Here is a 24,331-nt window from a genome sequence, read left to right as displayed (position 1 = left end):
CCAGTCTGTTAGTCAGGTCCAGTCCTGGGGTCTAGTCTAGTTAAGGTCTGGTCCAGTCCTGGGGTCTAGTCTAGTTGAGGTCAGGTCCAGTCTGTTGGTCAGGTCACGTTGAGGTCAGGTCCAGTCCTGGGGTCTAGTCTAGTTGAGGTCAGGTCCAGTGTTGTGACTCAGGGCAGGGCAGTGAGACTCAGATGGTGAGGGGGCCCATGGGTCCTGTCTGGGAAAGGCTCAATGCATGATTTAACGCGATTGGCTAACGGGACGAGCACAGCTGCCAACGCTCCACTGGGCATGGGTGTGTGTGTTTGTGTGTGTTGTTAATGTGTGTATTGATGTGTGTGTGTGTGTTTGTGGGGGGGTGGGTCGTGCATCATGCAGAGCCGTCTTTAGTTAGTTTTTCAGTCATGTTGAACACTGAATGTGGCCCAACTTTGACCTTCTGGATGATGATTTGATTTGATGCAGAAAAACAACGAGTAGATGAGAATGCGCCACATGATTTTGGGGATATTTCAGAGGAATAGCTACTTTAAGCATGAAATCTCCCTGGTGTCAACACGTCATATTTTACCTTTCAAAGTAGCCTACCTGTCGCCATAGCTACAGCACAGCTCTACACATGGTTCAATGTATACAGCTTTGAGACAATAACAGGACTGCTTGATTAGGTGTAATGGTTTAATCACTGGCAGTAATGTCTCTAGATCAAGAGTCATAAACTGGTATTACAGTAGCTGATTAGCATAGTCAATTTAGCCTTTCTGACACGATGGTCATTGGTTAGGCCATGCCACTGCAAACTAACAAGCTAGGCTTCAATTGTTAGCCACACACCTTGTATTAACATAGCAGATACAGTATTAGCTTAACATAGTCCAAATGCTCTCAGAGCCTGCTTCTGTTAGCATAGCACAGTGGATATTAGCCAGGATACTGTAAATTGGTGATTTGCTAACTGTGGAGTTAATCGTTTATTTACTACCTTTGCGAAAACAACATTTTAGGTCAGGTCCCCATTCCCCCCTGACACACTCACTCACACAAACTCACACGCACTGAACACATCACATATTAAGATGTTGCTGCAAGTCATTTCTTGTGAGTATGATTACAGGGAGTGTAAAGGGCAGTAAGAGGGGGGCAACACTCTGTTATACTATTTATACTTTGGCACTTAAGATAATGCTGCATTTGATGGGCTGTGGTGTTTATGTTTGTTTGTGGGAGAGAGAGAAATGAGAGAGAGCGGGATAGAGAGAGAATTACTTTTCACATTCCACAAAGTCTTGTTAATAGTTTTCTACATTGTGCAAGCTAATTATATTGCAAATTAAATTCCAATCTGTGGGTATCTATTTCCTGCTTGTGTTGGGGAGCCAGTTAGTTTTGATTGGCTTCTGGCTCCCCATAGACAGCAATTAGACAAGCATCAAACACCAGCCCAGACACATTGTTAGACTTAAAGATACACTCTGCAACTTTTGTATAATTTCAGCCAGTAGTTTGAAACTGGTGCTCACGAGCTAAAACTGATTCCCATTTTTTGTGTATTACGTCATCCATTTCGTGTGATAAGATACAAATTTTGCAATTTGTGTGATATGTTACAAATCCAATTTGTGCAACATATTAAAGGGCAACTCCACCACATTTCATTATCTTCAGCATTATACCATTGTCAACATATGTGAAAACAGCGCATTTCTACGTTTTGTAAAAAATTTTTTTTTTTAAAGTTCTACCCGATGACATCATCATCATGCTTTTTTTATTTTAATCCTACGCTGTGATGTCACAGAGAAGCATGTTTTTAGGACCTTTCTTATCTTTTTTACCGTAGATCATAGAAACACGTTGTTTTCACATATGTAGACACTGGTTTGGTGCTGGAGATGATGAATATGAGGTTGAAAAGAGGTGGAATTTACCTTTAAGAATTTGTTGTGCTTAAGATCCAGGAGTTCATCTTGAAGGGATAAGAATGATAACAATCTTAAAACATTCAGATGGGAAATGTTGTTTAAAGTGCCTATGCCAAGGTCTTATGACATTTCAAAGATGTGACTTCCATTTTTTGTGAAACTTTCCATTGGACTAATGAGGGAGACAGTGAATTTGCATGTGTTTGCATGTGTGTTTGTGTGGTTGGGGGGTGGGGGGTTCCCATGGTAAGAGATGCCATATCCAGCACAGGAGGCTGCTGAGAAAGGGAGTGATGTTGCAGCCAGCCACCAGGGATGTCCAGTGACCCTCACAGCTGAGCGATGCAGGGCTGTATAGTCGGTGACCTTGAGTTGGTGGAGGGTTGATATTTTCTCTTCATAAATTTGACCCTAACAGCCTTCAACACCCACCAAGCCCGCTCCCATCTGCTAGTCAGACACAATTACTGCAGGATCAGAACACACACATTGAGGAGAGGGGGATCTGCAAGCTGTCGCTACACACACAAGTACACATTCCCTTTAGAAATAATGGCACTGTCTTCATCATCGGGGTCATTTGATGGAATATATTGTCACATAGCCTCCACTCTCAGCCCTACTTTTTAGAAGTGAGTGTTAGTGATTGATAGAGTGGAAGAGAGGCAGAAACCGACAAAAGTGAGATCCACTTAGAGACGTCCTGTAGAAGGAGAGAGAGAACAACAGAGGAGGAAACTTATATCTGTCTAATCACTTATTTACTCAGATCAAGCAGTCTGAGGTCTGTCTCTCTGCTGTGTGTTGAGTTGTTTAGGTTCATGGGGCTTATTGTTTTAGATTGAAACGAGGCGCCAACTATATGCTGCGTGCCTCCACTGAACCCAATGCATATAAAAACACTGTGGTTGCATAAATGCGAGGTTTCACAGTCCAGTTGTTTTGTACCCATGCCAAACCAAAAGCAAACAATCATCAAAACCTTACCCTTTTCTGTTTACTGTGATGACTTCCTGTTGTAGCCATTGAATTGAATTGTTCTTACCTTCTGTCTTTCATCAGGATGAGAAGAACCAGGTCCTGATGACCAATGCATGGCTACAGCTGGTGAGTAAATGGTTGAGAACTGAATAACACACAATTGTATTCGTCACATGCTTTGTAAACAGGTGTGGACTAACAGTGAAATGCTTACAGGCCCTTCCCAACAATGCAGAGAGAAAGAATAGAAAAGTAAAACATGTCAAATATAAGTAATAATAGGTACACATAACTAACGTTAACATGGCTATATACACCGGTACCAGTCGATGTGCAGGTGTACGAGGTAATTGAGGTAGATACATATAACTAGGAATATAGATACAGATAGTAAACACTAGCAACAGTGTATGTGATAAGTCATAGTGATAAGATAGTCTGGGTAACTATTTAACTAACTATTTAGCAGTCTTATGGCTTGAGGGTAGAAGCTGTTCAGGGTCCAGGTTCTAGACTTGGTGCATCAGTACTGCTTGCCGTGCGGTAGCAGAGAGAACAGTCTATGCCTTTGGTGGCAGGAGTCTTTGACAATGTTTAGGGCCTTCCTCTAAACTTAACGCTGACACCGCCTGGTATAGATGTCAGGGAGCTTGGCCCCAGTGATGTATTGGGCTGTACACACCAAGCGGGGATGCAGCCAGTCAAGATTCTCTCAGTCGTGCAGTTGTAGAACTTTTTGAGCATCTGAGGGCCCATGGCAAATCTTTTCATTCTCCTGAGGGTGAAGAGGTGTTGTTGTGCCCTCTTCACAACTGTGTTGATTTGTTTGGACCATGATAGGTCCTTAGTGATGTGTATACTGAGGAACTTGAAGTTCTCGACACCTCGGTCAATGTGAATGGGGGTGTGATTCTCTGACCTCATCCCTATAGTCTCGTTGTCAGTGAGCAGACCTATCACTGTTGTGTTGTCGGCAAACTTAACAATGGCGTTGGAGTCGTGCTCTGCCATCCAGTCGTGGGTGAAACAGGGAGGACATGAGGGGACTAAGCACGCAACCCTGAGGGGCCCCTGTGTTCAGGGTCAATGGATGTATTGTTGCCTACCTTCACCACCTGGGGGTGTCCCGTCAGGAAGTTCAGGATCCAGTTGCAGAGGGAGGTGTTCAGTCCCAGGGTCCTTAGCTTCGTGATGAGCTTGGAGGGCACTATGGTGTTGAATTCTGAGCTGTATTTGCTGAACAGCATTCTTAAATAGGTAATCAAAATTATTTCTCACATACACATGTTTAGCGTATGTTATTGCGGGTGTAGCGAAATGCTTGTGTTTCTAGCTCCGACAGTACAGTAACATCTAACAAGTAATATCTAACAATTTCACAACAAGACAAGCAATACACACAAATCTAAAGTAAAGGAATGGAATTAAGAATATATAGTATTTGGGCGAGCAGTGTCAGAGAGGCATAGACTAAGACACAGTAGAATAGGATAGAATACAGAATACAGTATATGATATTATATGAGATGAGTAGTGCAAAATATGTAAACATTATTAAAATGACTAGTGTTCCATTATTAAAGTGTCCAGTAATTTCTAGTTTATGTATATAGGGCAGCGGCCTCTAATATGCTTGTGATGGCTGTTTAACAGTCTACTGGCCTTGAGATAGAAGCTGTTTTTCAGTCTCTCGGTCCCTGCTTTGATGCACCTGTACTGACCTCACCTTCTGGATGATAGCGGGGTGAACAGGCAGTGGCTCTGGTTGTTGTTGTCCTTGATGATCTTTTTGGCCTTCCTGTGATGGTGGTGTAGGTGTCCTGGAGGGCAGGTAGTTTGCCCCCGGTGATGCGTTGGGCAGACCGCACCGCCCTCTGGAGAGCCCTGCGGTTGCGGGCGGTGTAGTTGCCGTACCAGGAGGTGTTGTGCCTTCTTCACCACAGTGTCTGTGTGAGTGGACCTTTTCAGTTTGTCAGTGATATGAACGCCAAGGAACTTGGACGTTTTTCACCTCCACTGCGGTCCCAGTGATGTGGTTAGGGGGGTGCTCCCTCTGATGGTGCTTTTGTCCAAGTGGGAAAGGGTGCAATAGAGATTGCATCATCTGTGGAGCTGTTGGAGCGGTATGCAAATTGGGGTGGGTCCAGGGTGTCTGGGATGATGGTGTTGATGTGAGCCATGACCAGCCTTTCAATGTATTTCATGGCTACAGATGAGAGTGATCCTGGTCGATAATCATTTAGACAGGTTACTTTGCCGTTCTTGGGCACATGGACTATGGTGGTCTACTTGAAAGATGTAGATATTACAGACTGGGCCAGGGAGAGGTTTAAAATGTCAGTGAAGACACCTGACAGCTGGTCAGCGCATGCTCTGAGTACGCGTCCTGGTAATCCGTCTGGCCCTGCTGCCTTGTGAATGTTAACCTGTTAAAAAATCTTATTCACATCGGCTAAGGAGAGGGTGATCACACAGTCATTCGGGAACAGCTGGTGCTCTCATGCATTGTTCAGTGTTGCTTGCCTCGAAGCAAGCATGGAAGCCATTTAGCTCTTTTGGTAGGCTTGCGAGATTTAGCGGGATTTCTTATGAGCGTCTGGATTAGTGTCCCCCTCCTTGAAAATGGCGGATGTTACCTTTAATCCATGGCTTCTGGTTGGGATACGTATGGTCACTGTGGGGATGACGTTGTCAATGCACTTATTAATGAAGCTGAGGACTGAGTGGAAAACTCATCAATGCCATCGGATGAGGCCTGGAACATATTCCAGTGCTAGCGAAACAGTCCTGTAGCTTAGTATCTGCTTCATTGGACCACTTCTGTATTGAGAGCCTAGGGTTGGACGGTTTCCAGATGTTCATATTGTCATACCGTCCTTCTCTCGTTCCAGGATTTACGGTATTACCAGTTTAGTACACAAGGGGGCGCCACATAATTCTAAAAGATTTTTGGGCATTTGTTACTAGAATGCTAACAAAATTAGCAAAAGTAATATGGAATTTCCATGGAGGTTGCTAGCTAAATATGCTAACGAGCACAAACGAAAATAAACATATTCCAAATACAGGCAATCCAGTTCATAAAGTTATTAATGTAAAGGTAGGATCTACCAAATGTCATTTTTGGTGAGTTTGGACATTTGCAAGTGAATATGAACAAGAGACATTGTGGAAATGAACAAAGTTTTTTGATGCATGCTTGTCTGCTCTGAAGCAGCATGTTGTGTACACACTGTCTGTCTTGAGTCGCTAGCGCAACGGGCATGCCAGCTTTGCTCAGAGAAGATGGGGGAGGAGCAGACAGGCCAAGAACAGAGAGAAGGAAAATACAAGGAAATCAAAAGATAGCAGTGGCAGCTGTATAGACAACGCATGCAAAGGGCTTTGACATCTCAAACATGGCAGAAAGCTGACACAATATGATGCCCTGTCACCTTATTAATTCAGTAACTTACTTAGATAGCTAGCAAGCTAAACTTAGGGGTCACGTTAACACAGAATTCTTCATTTTTCATGCAGGAAATAGCATTTCCCCCATCCCACCGAAGAGACAGTAACACTATCTCAGATTGATATTCCAGAGGGGATGTCTGGTGGGATCACATCCTAGTAGTTGTATATTGAGATATCAATAGCCTGTCCTTATTGTCTCTTAAAAATAGTTTAAGAGTTGAGTTAAACCTGCCAGTTATTTTTTCCATTTTGATCTTGATCCAACATATTGGATTGGACAGCTTAGATTGCTTATCCCAATGTTCCGTTGGTAATCTGGAGGATAAATGCTTACAGAGAGTTGATGAGGTCGGATTTCTGGAAGGGGCATGCAGTCCACCTTATTTAGTCTGGTCTCTGTCATTGACATGACACAACCGAAATGTAGCGATCGTCGTCTGAAGGAGGATCGGGCCAAAACACAGCGTGGTAAGTGTTCATGATTCTTTATTAACCAAAACACTTGAACAAAATAACAAAGGGGGGAAAAAAAACGAAACAGTTCTGTAAGGTGCATAAACTATACAGAAAAACAACTACCCACAAATCACAGGTGGGAAAAAAGGCTGCCTAAGTATGATTCCCAATCAGAGACAACGATAGACAGCTGCCTCTGATTGGGAACCACACTCGGCCAAAAACAAAGAAATAGAAACCATAGAAATACAGAAACTAGAATGCCCACCCTAGTCACACCCTGGCCTAACCAAAATAGAGAATAAAAGCCTCTCTATAGCCAGGGCGTAACACGAAAGAGCAATGCCTCCACTCTCCACTCTCCACAATCATTACAAACAGACTTCTGACCAATTTACGTTTCCCCATTACTTTAGTAAAATTGTATTTATTTATTTATTTATTCATTTACCACTATATACAGTGGGGCAAAAAAGTATTTAGTCAGCCACCAATTGTGCAAGTTCTCCCACTTAAAAAGATGAGAGAGGCCTGTAATTTTCATCATAGGTACACTTCAACTATGACAGACAAAATGAGAAAAGAAAATCCAGAAAATCACATTGTAGGATTTTTAATGAATTTATTTGCAAATTATGGTGGAAAATAAGTATTTGGTCAATAACAAAAGTTTATCTCAATACTTTGTTATATTGTTGAATTGTTTATTACCCTTTTGTTGGCAATGACAGAAGTCAAACGTTTTCTGCAAGTCTTCACAAGGTTTTCACACACTGTTGCTGGTATTTTGGCCCATTCCTCCATGCAGATCTCCTCTAGAGCAGTGATGTTTTGGGGACTTTCAACTCCCTCCAAAGATTTTCTATGGGGTTGAGATCTGGAGACTGGCTAGGCCACTCCAGGACCTTGAAATGCTTCTTACGAAGCCACTCCTTCGTGTTTGGGATCATTGTCATGCTGAAAGACCTAGCCACGTTTCATCTTCAATGCCCTTGCTGATGGAAGGAGGTTTTCACTCAAAATCTCACGATACATGGCCCCATTCATTATTTCCTTTAAAAACAGCCCCAAAGCATGATGTTTCCACCCCCATGCTTCACAGTAGGTATGGTGTTCTTTGGATGCAACTCAGCATTCTTTGTCCTCCACACACGACGAGTTGAGTTTTTACAAAAAAGTCTGACCATCTGACCATATGACATTCTCCCAATCTACTTTTGGATCATCCAAATGCTCTCTAGCAAACTTCAGACGGGCCTGGACATGTACTGGCTTAAGCAGGGGGACACCTCTGGCACTGCAGAAGTTGAGTCCCTGGCGGCGTAGTGTGTTACTGATGGTAGGCTTTGTTACTTTGGTCCCAGCTCTCTGCAGGTCATTCACTAGGTGAGAACCCCGGTGCTCACCGTTCTTGTGATCATTTTGACCCCACGGGGTGAGATCTTGCGTGGAGCCCCAGATCGAGGGAGATTATCAGTGGTCTTGTATATCTTCCATTTCCTAATAATTGCTCCCACAGTTGATTTCTTCAAACCAAGCTGCTTACCTATTGCAGATTCAGTCTTCCCAGCCTGGTGCAGGTCTACAATTTTGATTCTGGTGTCCTTTGACAGCTCTTTGGTCTTGGCCATAGTGGAGTTTGGAGTCTGACTGTTTGAGGTTGTGGACAGGTATCTTTTATACTGATAACAAGTTCAAACAGGTGCCATTAATACAGGTAACGAGTGGAGGACAGAGGAGCCTCTTAAAGAAGAAGTTACAGGTCTGTGAGAGCCAGAAATCTTGTTTGTTTGTAGGTGACCAAATACTTATTTTCCACCATAATTTGCAAATAAATTAATTAAAATCCTACAATGAGGGCCTCCCGGGTGGGGCAGTGGTTAAGGGCGCTGTACTGCAGCGCCAGCTGTGCCACCAGAGACTCTGGGTTCGCGCCCAGGCTCTGTCGTAACCGACTTACAATTGGCCTAGCGTCGCCCGGGTTAGGGAGGGTTTGGCCGGTAGGGAAATCCTTGTCTCATCGCGCACCAGCGACTCCAGTGGTGGGCTGGGCACAGTGCGCGCTAACCAAGGTTGCCAGGTGCACGGTGTTTCCTCCGACACATTGGTGCGGGTGGCTTCCGGGTTGGATGGTGCTGTGTTAAGAAGCAGTGCAGCTTGGTTGGGTTGTGTATCGGAGGACGCATAACTTTCAACCTTTGTCTCTCCCGAGCCCGCACGGGAGTTGTAGCGATGAGACAAGATAGTAGCTACTAAACAATTGGATACCACAAAATTGGGGAGAAAAAGGGGTAAAAAACAAACAAACAACAACAAAAAAATCCTACAATGTGATTTTCTTGTTTTTTTTTCTCATTTTGTTGATGATGAAAATTACAGGCCTCTCTCATCTTTTTAAGTGGGAGAACTTGCACAATTGGTGGCTGACTAAATACTTTTTTGCCCCACTGAATAAGTCTCGCAATTATTCATTATTTTCCTATTGTCCAATTAGGACGCCAGCCTCAATATTCTAGCCAATCACTCAGCTAGTCAATGTTGTGTGGATTATGCGACACTGGCTTTGGCTCATATCATCAGAGAATGCCCTCAGGCTCAGAGTGTTGCCACAACCCTTCAGTTGACAGACTGCCAAGACACAAGCTCAGACTGGATCTTTCATCAGAGAATCAATGAAAAGCCCCCCCCCACCTCCCTGTGAAACTTGGTGGAAGACATTTTTGACCATCTTTCTGGGTTCTGTCCTCAGTATTTGTTTAATGTGCCGCCTATCTGTGTGACTTTCTCTAATGTCTTTCTCTGTGTCCTGCCCTCAGTACTAGAGGTCTTCACGGTTCCAACAAGTTAGACCCGGGGCTCTCCCACCTGGACTCTATATGCATAAATTCCTTTTTTAAATAGAGTGACCCATTCCGAACGGACCTGAGGACAACCGGACCCGGTCCATTCAGACCTGGGAAAGGTCCACACCCAGTCAGATCATATCCGAGTGAAGGAAGCCGCAGAAAAGCCTATTTTGTTTGCTATGTTATTATCTGGAGGGAGACATACATGTAAACAGAGCCAGTGAGCCGCTATACCAGCAGGCAGGGGAGGACCTGTGCCATGTGTGTGAGTGGACTGGGGTGCAGGCTGCAGGAAGGGAGAAAGAGAATGTCACCAGCCAAGCCGAATCGCTCGCACTGATAGACAAACTTCTAGCTGATTTATATAGTTCCTGTCTTAACTGCATCAAACCGAGACAATAAGCATGTTAAGCTAGCTAGCTCGTTAGCTAAGCTAGCTGGCTAAGCTAATTGAGGCATATAGGCTACTGCGCTTTTCCCTGTCTTTCCCCAACAACGACTAGACTCTATTCGGATAATACAGTGGCAGCCTACCTGTTGGCTCTTGGTCGTTGTAGCCTATCCTTCTCACTTTAACTTGATGACTGCTCGATGACTGCAGTGCCTCTTTGATGGTTTGTGATTGGCTGACAACAACAACAACAACAGGCTATAAGTGCCAATCTCGTGAAAAGCCTGAGCAGAAGAATAATTATATAATTCTCTCTTTCTACTGCAGTAGGCTCGTCGGGTCTGTATGGGCCCTTACTGGCAAATCAGTTATAATTACACATACACAACGAGACCGGTTACAATCAAATCAGATCCAACCTAGACTCGTGAGATCATTACGAATTCTCAGGGTCTCAGGTTATTCAGGCACAGGTGGACCTGAATATGTGTCTCTCTGTGTTCTGTCCTCAGTACTGGACTGATGTGTACCTGAGCTGGAACCCAGAGAAATACCCTGGGGTTCAGAACCTACGTTTCCCCTCCAGCCAGATCTGGACCCCTGACATCCTCCTCTACAACAGGTGAGCTCCCACATTCCTCCTCTGTTCCCATCATCCTCCACTCTCCTCCCACAACCCCCCTCTCCTCCCATCATCCTGATCTCCTGCCATGATCCTCCCCTTCTACAGATGAGCTCTCGCTTTACAAGAGGTGGAACAACCATCCCCTGTTATATGACAACTTTGTGATGCAGTCATTTATGATTGATCCTTTCTTGGGATGAATTTCGATCTGACATTGTCTATAAACCAACAGCATCGGAGCATCTGTGATCTGCCATCACCCTGCCTGGAGGGACAGAGTTTGAATAGGAAATATGTTTACAGACGTGTTTAGTGCAGAACTCCCTCAGATTGTGTGTGTGTGTGTGTGTGTGTGCGCACGTGTTAGCATTGAAAGGCAGTTGGGTAAGCATGTTTTTAGATGTGCACAGTGTTTGGGATACAGGTGCGGTTTGTGTCGTCTTGTCTCTTCTCTCCCTTTATCACCCCCTCCTCCTGTTAGTGGCAAATTTACAGAGATTGTATCTACCCCTCTTCACTTAGCTATGTAGGGCAAAACACAAGCAAATGCACTGGTTAGACAAGTGAGAAAGAGAAATACATGGAGTGAGGTAGAGACACATAATTACAATCTCCATGCATGTAATCACCACACACACATCACAGCATCACAGGATCACAGGATTAAGGAGAAAAAACAAAAAGTATTTCATCCTGATTTTAAAAGTCCTGCTGCATTTAGAATAGGGATTACACCTCTCCTAACCTCTCACCCCTCTCTTTACCTAACCTGCTTCCCCCCTCTCCCTCACTTTGTCCAAAAGGGTAACTAGTGCAGGAGATTTCCTTCTCATTCATGTAAAAGGTGCCTATTCTATTATATCCTGTTCTATTCTATTCTATTATGTTATATTCTATTATGTTCTATTCTATCATTTTCTGTTCTATTCTATTCTATTATGTTCTATTATATTATGTTCTATTCTATACTGTTCTATTCTATTCTATTATGTTTCTATTATATCCTGTTCTGTTCTATTCTATTCTATTATATTACGTTCTATTCTATCCTGTTCTATTCTATTATGTTATATTATATTATGTTCTATTATATTATATCCTGTTCTATTATATTATATTATGTTATATTCTATTATGTTCTATTCTATTCTATCCTGTTCTATTATATTATATTATATTATATATGTTATATTCTATTATGTTCTATTCTATCCTGTTCTATTCTATCAGATATTCTTCATATAAAATTAACATGCTTCTAGTATTTTTGGTGTGCGTACATTTATGACACTAAATGTTAAATGATGGTTAGGGTCATTGGTTTGGGTCATTTTGAAGTAAACATCACAGATGTTGATGAATTTCACCATGAGAGCAGGGTTAACCTTGTAGACCTTCTAATATCATGGTGCTGCAAAATATAATCAGTTTTATAGCAGTGCTGCTGAGGTTTAGCTGCCCCAAAGGGAACCTTACATTTACAGTCTCCTGCAATGATATGCACCATTGACACGGACACACGCACGGCTAAACACAGTACTTTGAGACTCACACACACTGCACCCTCACATGGCATGCACACACACACACGCACGCACGCACGCACGCACGCACGCACGCACGCACGCACGCACACACACACACACACACACACACACACACACACACACACACACACACACACACACACACACACACACACACACACACACACACACACACACACACACACACACACACACACACCAAAGCACCAGACTTTAATGACACACACACCATTAAACCGTTCGTCATGAATGTGCAACCAATAACATGCTGGTCTGGCAGCAGTGTATATAGCTGAGGCACCCAGGCTCATCAGTATGCTTCATAGATGAGAGAACGTAAATATTCATTTATTCAATTCTATTGTAATTTAATGGGAGGGGATTGACTCGAGTTTAATACATCATTAGTGTCTTGATCTAAAAAGACCATTTCATTATTGAATGCTTTAAAGTACACACAAAAGAAGGATCAACAACATGTGACAGATTATGCATTGTTTTTCTGCATTCTATTTCATTCGTTCCCCCTCTGATAGATCCTGTCACATCTCAGACTGCCTGGTATTCAGCCGCCGAGGGACGTTGAACACGTCTGATTTCTGTTTGTTTGCGACTCAACGCATAGCAGGATTAGATTATAAAACATTGTTGATTGCATTGGTAAACTGTCGGCAGCATTGAGTTAGCTGTGAATGAATCCTGAATAGCAACATGTGTTTCCTAAAGAATATATGCTGAATATAATAGCATGGGGGTGTGAAATGCTGTACATTACTGTATGATACAAAAACAACTCAAACATGACACATACACACCACCTTTCAAATGTTTGGGGTCACTTAGAAATGGCCTTGTTTTTGAAAGAAAAGCACATTTGTTGCCCAATAAAATAACATCAACTTGATCAGAAATACAGTGTAGACATTGTTAATGTTGTAAATGACTGTTGTAGCTGGAAACGACTGATTTTTAATGGAATATCTTCATAGGCGTACAGAGGCCCATTATCAGCAACCATCACTCCTGTGTTCCAATGGCATGTTGTGTTAGCTAATCCAAGTTTATTATTTTAAAAGGCTAAAAAACTTTCTTCTGAAACTCATCAGTCTACTCTTGTTCTGAGAAATGAAGGCTATTCCATGCAATAAATTGCCAAGAAATACAACTCTGTGTACTACTCCCTTCACAAAGGAGCAAACTGGCTCTAACCAGAATAGAAAGAGGAGTTGGAGGCCCCGGTACACAACTGAGCAAAAGGACAAGTACATTAGCGTCTAGTTTGAGGAAGTAAATGTTTTTATTGTTGTGCTGACCGATCAGACCATGGACATCCGGGTGACAGAACATAGGATAGCACAGTACAGATCAGAATAATACACTAGCAATCAACTATAGGGTACGTATAGCCCAGACATACTATTACACAGTTACACGACAGGACATTGAGCAGCGCTGCCTATTACAATCATATATCAGGGGTGTGTGTTGACAAATTGCCATCCTAATCTGGTGTGGCTGTGTGTACACGTCTCCCATCTGTCCAGATATCATATTAAACAGACAGGCAGCCATTCACAGGGTTTCCCTGGCGGACTGGGAAGTGTTCACTCTCGTCTGTCTGTCAATAGTGTATCAACTGCACAAGCCCCCGTGTGTGCGTTTCTTTAGCCTTGACTCTCAATTAGGACCGGTGTGACTGTGACAGTATTGTGAATGGACACGTTAGGTTTTAAAAAACGAGTAAGATCATCACTCTCTCTCTCTCTTCCTCCCTCCTTCTCTGCACTGAAAATGGTTTATATGTGTATTTGTACTGGGAACAAATTGAGACGAGGCTCACATAGACGTTGTCTGTTGTCATTACACTGATGCTCAGTGTGAGAGGCATGCAGAGACAGAGAGAGGGACATATGCTCTGTCCCAACTCCCACTCATCAGGCCCCTGGGGCGGTTTCACTGTACAGTCTATGCCTGATCCTAGTGATCTGAGGGCAGTGAAGGCACATGGGGAATGATACATAGGGAACATTCTCTTCTTCTTTCTTCCTCTCAGGGTAGACTGGACGGACTGTCTCTTCTGACCTGGTTGGATGTTTCCTTCATATATTTTACTTCTCTCTTGCTTTCTCTCTGTGTCTTTCATTGGGTTCTATCGCTCTGTCTCTCGTCTTACTCTCCTATATCTTTCTCTCATCTCTCGTCTCTCTCTCTCTCGTCTCTCTCATTTCTCTCTCTCTCGTCTCACTCTCCTATATATTTCTCTCTTATCTCTTGTCTCTCTCTCTCTCATCTCTCTCTCATTTCTCTCTCTCTCGCCTCTCCCTGTCTCTCGCCTCTCTCTCGTCTCTCTTGTCTCTATCGCCTCTCTCTCGTCTCTCTTGTCTCTATCGTCTCTCTCATCGCTCTTATCTCTCTCATCACTCTCGTCTTTCTCTCTCTCGTCTCTCTCTTGTATCTCTCTCGTCTATCTCTCTCATTGCTCTCATCTCGTCTCTCTCTCTCTCTCATTTCCCTCTCGTCTCTCTCTCTCTCGTCTCTCTCTCTCTCATCTCTCTTTCTCACTCCCTGTTTGGGTACCCAGTTGAACTGCTTCATCTCTTTTTCATGTGTGTGTGTGTGTGTGTGTGTGTGTGTGTGTGTGTGTGTGTGTGTGTGTGTGTGTGTGTGTGTGTGTGTGTGTGTGTGTGTGTGTGTGTGTGTGTGTGTGTGTGTGTGTGTGTGTGTGTGTGTGTGTGTGTGTGTGTGTGTGTGTGCGTGCGTGCGCGCGCGCGCGTGCGTGCGTGCATGCGTGAGTGGAGGTGCAGCAGGAGGCGTTGAGTGAGTAGAGAAGACAGTAAGGTGTCACGTCCCCTGGTGCAGGAACCTGTCACCCCCTCTATTGTTTGTCTGGTTTCTGTATGTCGCCAGAGCGCGTTGCCCCCTTTCACTGTCCCCACATGTTTAAGACTTTACTCTTTCCACCATGTGCGTGTGATTTGAACTCTGCCCCCTCTCTCTGTCCCCTCTCCCAGGGATATCACCTATCACCTGTCCTCTCATGCATCTGTGCTTTTATTGTTTGAGTGAAAATGGACTTGTGTGTGTTCTCTATCGTTTGTATTTCGTTTCCTCTGCTTTGTGATGCACCATGTTCTGAGCTCGGTGTGTGCTCTGCATGTGTCTCTGTGTTCAGATTGCATGTACGTGTGTGTGTGTGTGTGTGTGTGAGTGTGTAAATGCACTCTCTGGCTACGCACTAGCTGATACAGAATGCAGAGCTCTGAATAAAGCCCATGCATATATCTCCTCTTGCCCAGCCAACACAGATACACTCATCCTGCACGCACATGTGCACATTGCACACACACACGTACAGGCACGCAGACACACACACACACAGGCGCGTGCTCGCATCTCATCCTGCCCGACCAGCACAGATCGCACACCTACAGCAAGTAGAGATAAATGACGACTAAACTCTGAAAAGGTAGATCATTCGATCCACTGAGTCGAACAGGAAGACGAGATGGAGAAAATAGATAAATCAGCAAATCCTCTCTAAGGCTCGGGCCACTCTTTTGTCACCGCTGAATGTGTGTAAGCCGGGGGATTGTGTTCCCAGGCGCGGCTACGTTATCGCTTGGGGTGTCTCGCGGTTGTCGGGGGGGATAAGTGGTCGTTGATAGGGGTCTGAATAAAACTGTCAGGTGCCTTAATGGGTTTCCACTGTTGGGGATGGACCACTGATTAAAGGGGAAGGCATGGTCTGCCCGATAGGACCTGCAGTGTGTTTGTGTGTGTGTGTTTCGTTCCTGGAACTGTGCTGCTTGGTGCTACCTGTGCTAGTTACATTGTGGTTATGTGTTTGCATGCGTGAATATTATATCTGATCCTGGATCAGTCACAGAGTTAAGATTCTTCACCCAATCACTCCAACTATAACTTCAACCCCAGTCCCAGTCGGAACTAAGCCCTAGAACCATCCCCATAGCCCTAGCCCCCCGCATCACCACTAGCCTCATCGTCCTTTCCAGTACAAGCATATGCAATGTGAGTTGAGTCATGAGGTAGCCTGCAACCCACAGATCCTCTAGACCCACTAGACCCAGTAGACCCTCCAGACCCAGTAGACCCTCCAGACCCACTAGACCAAGTAGACCCACTAAACCAAGTAGACCCAGTAGACCCACTAGACCAAGTAGACCCACTAGAGCCAGTAGACCCTCCAGACCCAGTAGACCCACTAGACCAAGTAGACCCACTAGACCCAGTAGACCCACTAGACAAAGTAGACCCACTAGACCCAGTAGACCCACTAGACCCAGTAGACCCTCCAGACCCAGTAGACCCACTAGACCAAGTAGACCCACTAGACCCTCTAGACCAAGTAGACCCACTAGACCAAGTAGACCCACTAGACCCACTAGACCAAGTAGACCCAGTAGACCCTCTAGACCCACTAGACCAAGTAGACCCTCTAGACCTACTAGACCAAGTAGACCCTCTAGACCCACTAGATCCAGTAGACCCACTAGATCCAGTAGACCCACTAGACCCAGTTGAACCTCTAGACCCACTAGACCAAGTAGACCCACAAGACCAAGTAGACCCACTAGACCCAGTAGACCCTCTAGACCCACTAGACCAAGGAGACCCACTAGACCCACTCGATGCAGTAGACCAATGAAACCCACTAGACCCAGTAGACCCTCTAGACCAAGTAGATCCACTAGACCCACTAGATCCAGTAGACCCAGTAGACCCTCTAAACCCACTACAACAAGTAGACATTCTAGACCCACTAGACCTAGTAGACCCACTAGATCCAGTAGACCGAGTAGACCCACTAGATCCAGTAGACCCAGTAGACCCTCTAGACCCACAAGACCCACTAGAACAAGTAGACATTCTAGACCCACTAGATCAAGTAGACCCACTAGAACCACTAGACCAAGTAGACCCACTAGACCCACTAGATCCAGTAGACCCACTAGATCCACTAGACCCTCTAGACCCAGTAGACCAAGTAAACCCACTAGACCAAGTAGACCCACTAGACCCAGTAGATCATATCATGTCCTTATTAGCTCCATTGTGTCACAATGCTTCATCTAACCGGAACATATCCCTCTCCTCTCCGGTTTAATCTCTTTATCTATCATCATCCAGAGTGTTCTCTTGGTCCTAAAGGGAGGGAGGTAGGGAGGGGTGGAGGTAAGGAGGGGTTGAGGGAGGGAGGCGTGGAGGTAAGGAGGGGTGGAGGGAGGGAGGAAGATTGTTAGGGCTCACCATTCACGACTCACAGTGCACAAAAACATCGGCAATCACTCCAATGTAAACTCTCTGTCTGATGACATCTTCAGACATCTCCTGTGTGTGTGTGTGTGTGTGTGTGTGTGTGTGTGTGTGTGTGTGTGAACATTGGCGAGGAACGTCACCAATGAGAATTATACTGAGAGGGTTTCTGTGGATCTCCCGCATACGCTGGTCAGGTTTCATCTCATGATCTGACAGAGTGTGTGTTTGTGTGTGTGTGTGTGGTTGTGTGTGTTAGCACAGGACAGGTTGTCTGACTGTTTTTAACTCTTTAACTCAGGCTTTAGTTGACCTCAAAGAGTATATATTTGTTTTACCATAGAAACGTGTGTTTGCACCCCAGTGTAACAGACGTTTGCAGGCACAGCAGGTAAGCAGCTGAGAGATGAAGGACGACAGGGGTTTGTTTATTCCCTGTCTGTCGCTGCATGTCTAACATCTCATGACATTATCAGCTCACCTGGGCATCTGTCTGGCCCTGTGCTGGTTGGTCGGTCCACAGCTAGCCATACATAGCGCTTCACTGAACATTACTGAACATTACTGTGACAGGTTGAGCTGAGGCAGCAGAGAGATGCACGCACACACCCGCACACAGTAGAAAACAGTATCTGATATGCAAAACACACACTCACACGGCCCCACACCACCCGTTGCTCTAGAGCGGCTTGTCTTTTATCATGCTATCTATAAACAGGTAAAATGACCCATTTGCTCTCTCTTTCTCTCTCTCTCTCTCTCTCTCGCTCTCGCACGCTCTCTCGCACGCTCTCTCGCACGCTCTCTCTCTCTCGCACGCTCTTTCGCTCTCTCTCACGCTCTCTCACGCTCTCTCTCTCTCACGCTCTCTCTCACGCTCTCTCTCACGCTCTCTCTCTCACGTGCTCTCAGTTCAGCTCAAAGGGCTTTATTGACATTAACATTGCCAAAGCAAGTGAAGTGAATAATAAACAATAAAAATGAACAGTAAACATTACACTCATAGAAGTTCCAAAAGAATAAAGACATTTCCAATGTCATAGTATGTCTATATACAGTATTGTAACGATGTGCAAATGGTTAAAGTTCAAAAGAGAAAATTAATAAACATATGGGTTGTATTTACGATGGTGTTTGTTCTTCACTGGTTTCCCTTTTCTTGTGGCAACAGGTCACAAATCTTGCTGCTGTGATTGAACACTGTGGTATTTCACCCAGTAGATATGGGAGTTTATCAAAATTGGGTTTGTTTTCAAATTCTTTGTGGGTCTGTGTAATCTGAGGGAAATATGTGTCTCTAATATGGTCATACATTTAGCAGGAGGTTAGGAAGTGCCGCTCAGTTTCAACTCATTTTGTGGGCAGTGGGCACATAGCCTGTCTTCTCTTGAGAGCCTGTCTGCCTTCAGCAGCCTTTCTCAATCGCTAGGCTATGCTCACTGAGTCTGTACATAGTCAAAGCTTTTCTTAAGTTTGGGTGAGTCACAGTGGTCAGGTATTCTGCCCCTGTGTACTCTCTGTTTAGGGCCAAATAGCATTCTGATTTGCTCTGTTTTTTTTGTGAATTCTTTCCTATGTGTCAAGTAATTATTTTTTTGTTTTCTCATGATTTGGTTGTGTCTAATTGTGTTGCTGTCCTGGGGCTCTTTGGGGTGTGTTTGTGTTTGTGAACAGAGCCCCGGGACCAGCTTGCATAGGGATCTCTCTGTAGGTGATGGCTTTGTTATGGAAGGTTTGGGAATCGCATCGCTTTTAGGTGGTTGCAGAATTTAACGTATCTTTTCTGGATTTTGATAATTAGCGTGTATCAGCCTAATTCTGCTCTGCATGCATTATTTGGTGTTTTATGTTGTCCCATTTTGTGCATTTTGGTTGGTGAGCTCACCCAGACCTCACCCAACCTTAAAGGGAAATGGGTTCTATAACTGATTCGTATTTTTAGCCAGATTCTGATTGATCTGTCAAATTGTATGTTCCTTTTGATGGCATAGAAGGCCCTTCTTGCCTTGTTTCTCAGATCGTTCACAGCTTTGTGAAAGTTACCTGTGGCGCTGATGTTTAGGCCAAGTTATGTATAGTTTTTTGTGTGCTCTAGGGCAACGGTGTCTAGATGGAATTTGTATTTGTGGTCCTGGTGACTGGACCTTTTTGGGAACACCATTATTTTGGTCTTACAAAGATTTACTGTCAGGGCCCAGGTCTGTGCAGAAGATATAGGTGCTGCTGTAGGCCCTTCTTGGTTGGTGACAGAAGCACCAGATCATCAGCAAACAGTAGACATTTGACTTCAGATTCTCTCTCTATCTCTCTCTCTCTCTCTCTCTCTCTCAATCTCTCTCTCTCTCTCACTCTCTCTCTTGCGTTTTCTTTCTCCTTTAAACACAATATATATCCTTGTATTCTCTGATGTGTATAATTAATGCATCACTTCTGCAATGCATCTGCGCTTGTCTGGCTCTTTACAGTCAGTAAAGTGTAGCAACACGTCCACTAAGATTGACATATAACCAAATTCCATCCTATTATTGACATTGAACTAAATAGTATCAGATAAATACATTTGTCCGTCTACATATTGACATGGATGTATTGAGAAGTCTTATAGGTTGTTAAAGATGTTTATCTCTCTTTCTCTCTACCTCTACCTTTCTCTACCTCCCTCTCCCTTTAGTGCTGATGAAAGGTTTGATGCTACCTTCCACACTAACGTGCTGGTGAATGCGTCCGGTTACTGCCAGTACATACCGCCGGGCATCCTGAAGAGTACCTGCTATATTGACGTGCGCTGGTTCCCCTTCGACGTCCAGAAGTGTGACCTGAAGTTTGGCTCTTGGACCCACAACGGCTGGCTGCTGGACCTCCAGATGCTGGACGTGGACACGTCTACCTACATACCCAACGGGGAGTGGGACCTCGTGGGTACGATTTGGTTCATCTCCCTCCTCTCTCTGTCTCTCTGTCTCCCTCTCTCTCTCTCTCTCTCTCTCGGTCTCGGTCTCTCTCTCTCTCCCTGTCTCTCTCTGTCTCTCTCTCTCTCCCTGTCTCTCTCTCTCTCTCTCTCTCTCTGTCTCTCTCTCTCTCTGTCTCTCTCTCTGTCTCTCTCTCTCTCTCTGTCTCCCTCTCTATCACAACTGTCTCAATTCTATTTGCATTATTGGCATGACGTAACAATGTACACATTGCCAAAGCTTACTTTGGATATTTACAATATTAAAATAATAAGAATCAAAATTGTCAACAGGACAACAGTAACAACAATAACCAAGGGTCAAAATAACCATACATTGAACAATAACAATAAGCATACAGTAGAGGACATGTGCAGGTTGATTGGTCTGTCAGACACTGTCCCTCATCTTATGGCAGGCAGTAATATAGTGTGCTGCCAACCCACAGCTCTCTGCGTCCTCCCCCAACAGGAGGGGTAGCCTATTCCTATCTGAGAGGTCTTTGAAACCTTGAATAAGGGTTTCAAATTTGGGGAAATGACACTCTCTAATTGTTTTATATTTTTGACATTTTGTCAGGAAATGCAGCTCTGTCTCAGGTTCTGCTGTTGTGCAGTGGTTGCACAGCCTTTCCTCTACAGGGAGCCAGGTTGTCCTGTGTCTACCCTTCTTAATGCTCACTGAGCCTATACTTTATCAAGGTCTTTCTAAGGTTTTGATCAGTAACCATGGTAAAATAGTTAGCCACGGTGTGCTGTCGATTTAGGTCCAGATAGCACTGCATTTTTCTTGTGCTTGTGTTTCTCTCTTTCTCTATCTCTCTGTCTCTCTATCTCTCTGTTTCTCTGTTTCTCTGTCTCTCTATCTCTCTGTCTCTCTATCTCTCTGTATCTCTGTGTCTCTATCTCTCTATCTCTCTGTCTCTCTGTCTCTCTGTGTCTCTGTGTCTCTGTCTCTCTATCCCTCTCTCTGTCTCTCTATCTCTGTCTCTTTCTCTACTCTGTCTCTCTGTCTATCTCTCTGTCTCTCTGTCTCTTTCTCTACTCTGTCTCTCTATCTCTCTGTCTCTCTGTGTCTCTGTCTCTCTATCCCTCTGTCTCTGTCTCTCTATCTCTCTGTCTCTCTGTCTCTTTCTCTACTCTGTCTCTCTGTCTCTCTGTGTCTGTCTCTCTATCCCTCTGTCTCTCTGTCTCTTTCTCTACTCTGTCTCTCTGTCTCTCTGTCTCTCTGTCTCTCTATCCCTCCGTCTCTGTCTCTTTCTCTACTCTGTCTCTCTGTCTCTCTGTCTCTTTCTCTACTCTGTCTCTGTGTCTCTGTCTCTCTGTGTCTCTCTATCTTTCTGTCTCTCTATCTCTGTGTTTCTGTCTCCCTATCTCTCTGTCTCTCTGTCTCTTTCTCTACTCTGTCTCTCTATCTCTCTGTCTCTCTGTGTCTCTCTGTCTCTTTCTCTACTCTGTCTCTGTCTCTTTATCTCTCTGTCTCTCTATCTCTCTGTGTTTCTGTCTCTCTATCTCTGTCTCTGTCTCTATCTCTCTCTCTCGGTCTCTGTCTCTCTCTGTCTCTCGGGCTCTGTCTCTCTATCTCTCTGACTCTCTATCTCTCTGTCTCTCTGTCTCTTTCTCTACTCTATCTCTCTATCTCTCTGTCTCTTTCTCTACTCTGTCTCTCTATCTCTCTGTCTTTCTGTCTCTTTCTCTACTCTGTCTCTCTATCTCTCTGTCTCTCTGTCTCTTTCTCTACTCTGTCTCTCTATCTCTCTGTCTCTCTGTCTCTTTCTCTACTCTGTCTCTCTATCTCTCTGTCTCTCTATCTCTCTGTGTCGCTGTCTCTCTATCTCTCTGTCTCTTTCTCTACTCTGTCTCTTTCTCTACTCTGTCTCTTTCTCTACTCTGTCTCTGTCTTTTTCTCTACTCTGTCTCTTTCTCTACTCTGTCTCTGTCTCTTTCTCTATTCTGTCTCTTTCTCTACTCTGTCTCTTTCTCTACTCTGTCTCTGTCTCTTTCTCTACTCTGTCTCTTTCTCTACTCTGTCTATTTCTCTATTCTGTCTCTTTCTCTACTCTGTCTCTGTCTCTTTCTCTATTCTCTCTCTTTCTCTACTCTGTCTCTGTATCAGCATGTGTCTCCATGTCTCTATCTCTACAGAGGTGGGTGGGAATGGTGTTGTGGGGGTGTCACCCCAGCCAGTTATGACCCAGTGACCCACCTGGGCCATTGGAGGGTGTCTGGGGGGGGTGTCTGGGTATGGGGGGTGTCATACTATATTTCATGTTCACTCCACACTGCCAGAGGGGGCATGTTACTTGATCAACTCTACACAGTGAGAGGAACAAGTGTTTGAGAGTTTGTAGATCTCCGGCGTGTGTAAGACAGTCTTTTGAAGTGTGTGGTTCCTACTCGTGTGTGTATGTCAAAGAACATGTGAACTGGTCATCATTGAATCAATGTAAATGCATTGATTTGGAATTACCCCTAACAGTGTTTCATAGTGTGTGTGTGTGTGTATGTGTGTGTGTGTGTGTGTGTGTGTGTGTGTGTGTGTGTGTGTGTGTGTGTGTGTGTGTGTGTGTGTGTGTGTCTTTGTGTCTTTGTGTGTGTGTGTCTCCTAGGAGTCCCGGCCAAGCGTAATGAGCTGTACTATGACTGCTGTAAGGAGCCCTACCCTGACGTCACCTTCACGGTCACCATGCGAAGACGAACCCTCTACTACGGTCTCAACCTTCTCATCCCCTGCGTCCTCATCTCTGGCCTGGCCCTGCTGGTCTTCCTGCTGCCCGCCGACTCAGGAGAGAAGATCTCCCTGGGTAAGGAAGGAACGCCGGGAAGCCGTCTTGGAATTCCGTCCGTTATGGAATTCTATCCATACCAAACTTCTGCCAGGTGTATTATTTGGGTTGATTGATGGATGTCTTGGGATGATGGGTTATCTTCCTGCTGTGTTCAGATGGGAACGTCTGAACACACATTCTGGAATCCTCTCCTTCCTGAAATTCTGTCAGGGATATTAGGCTTGATTAATAGATATCAAAGGGGGAGCAGTTAACTGTAATTGCTTCCAATTGGTAACTTGCCTCGAACATGTCAGAGAAACCACCAGTGTAACAAATTGGTTTAGCCAAGAGGTTATAACCGATCACTAGCGTAACGTATTCCAAGAATAATTTCAGATGTCCCTCTCTCTCTCTCGTCTCTCGTCTCTCGTCTCTCTCGCTCTCGTCTCTCGTCTCTCTCGTCTCTCGTCTCTCTCTTTCTCTCTCTGTCTCTCTCTCTCTCTCTCTCTCTCTCTCTCTCTCTCTCTTTCTCTCGCTCTCTCTCTCTCTCTCTCTGTCTCTCTCTCTCTGTCTCTCTCTCTCTCTCTCTCTCTCTCTCTCTCTCTCTCTCTCCAGGTATCACAGTCCTGCTCTCTCTAACAGTCTTCATGCTACTGGTTGCTGAGATCATGCCTGCCACCTCAGACTCTGTGCCTCTCATCGGTGGGTTCTGTGTGTGTGAGTGTGTGTGTGAGTGTGTGTGTGTGTATGTATACGTGCACGTGCACGTGTTTATTATACATGATCTTCTTTCCTCTTATGGTTTGGTTTGATTGGCTGTGCGTTAGTGAATGTTAACCCAGAGAGAGCGTGTGTTGGTATTAATGTGTGTGTGTGTGTGTGTGTGTGTGTGTGTGTGTGTGTGTGTGTGTGTGTGTGTGTGTGTGTGTGTGTGTGTGTGTGTGTGTGTGTGTGTGTGTGTGGGTGTGTGTGTGTGTTAATGTGTATGTCAGTACAGTCTGTTATCCTCTCATGGCCTGGCTAGGTTTGGTTTGACTAGCTGTATACAGTGCATTCGGAAAGTATTCAGAACCCTTGACTTTTTCCACATTTTGTTATATTACAGCCTTATTCTAAAA

The 24,331-nt window shown here is 44.6% G+C and overlaps 1 protein-coding gene across 1 annotated transcript in view; it reads left to right on the top strand.

Annotated features, from left to right (window-relative positions):
* Nucleotides 1-24,331, top strand: part of LOC139365978 (neuronal acetylcholine receptor subunit alpha-7-like) — a 78,992-nt gene that overhangs the window by 46,302 nt on the left and 8,359 nt on the right. The window contains exons 4-8 of the mRNA XM_071103046.1: nucleotides 2,985-3,029; nucleotides 10,562-10,671; nucleotides 20,167-20,414; nucleotides 23,052-23,246; nucleotides 23,829-23,915. Coding sequence (XP_070959147.1) covers nucleotides 2,985-3,029; nucleotides 10,562-10,671; nucleotides 20,167-20,414; nucleotides 23,052-23,246; nucleotides 23,829-23,915 — 685 coding nt within the window. The remainder of the gene's footprint in view (nucleotides 1-2,984; nucleotides 3,030-10,561; nucleotides 10,672-20,166; nucleotides 20,415-23,051; nucleotides 23,247-23,828; nucleotides 23,916-24,331) is intronic.

Source organism: Oncorhynchus clarkii, chromosome 14 (genome assembly GCF_045791955.1).
Source record: "Oncorhynchus clarkii lewisi isolate Uvic-CL-2024 chromosome 14, UVic_Ocla_1.0, whole genome shotgun sequence".
NCBI classification, from domain to species: Eukaryota; Metazoa; Chordata; class Actinopteri; order Salmoniformes; family Salmonidae; genus Oncorhynchus; species Oncorhynchus clarkii.
The sequence above is the reverse complement of the archived record's forward strand: the minus strand, read 5'-3'. Positions and strand labels throughout refer to the sequence as shown.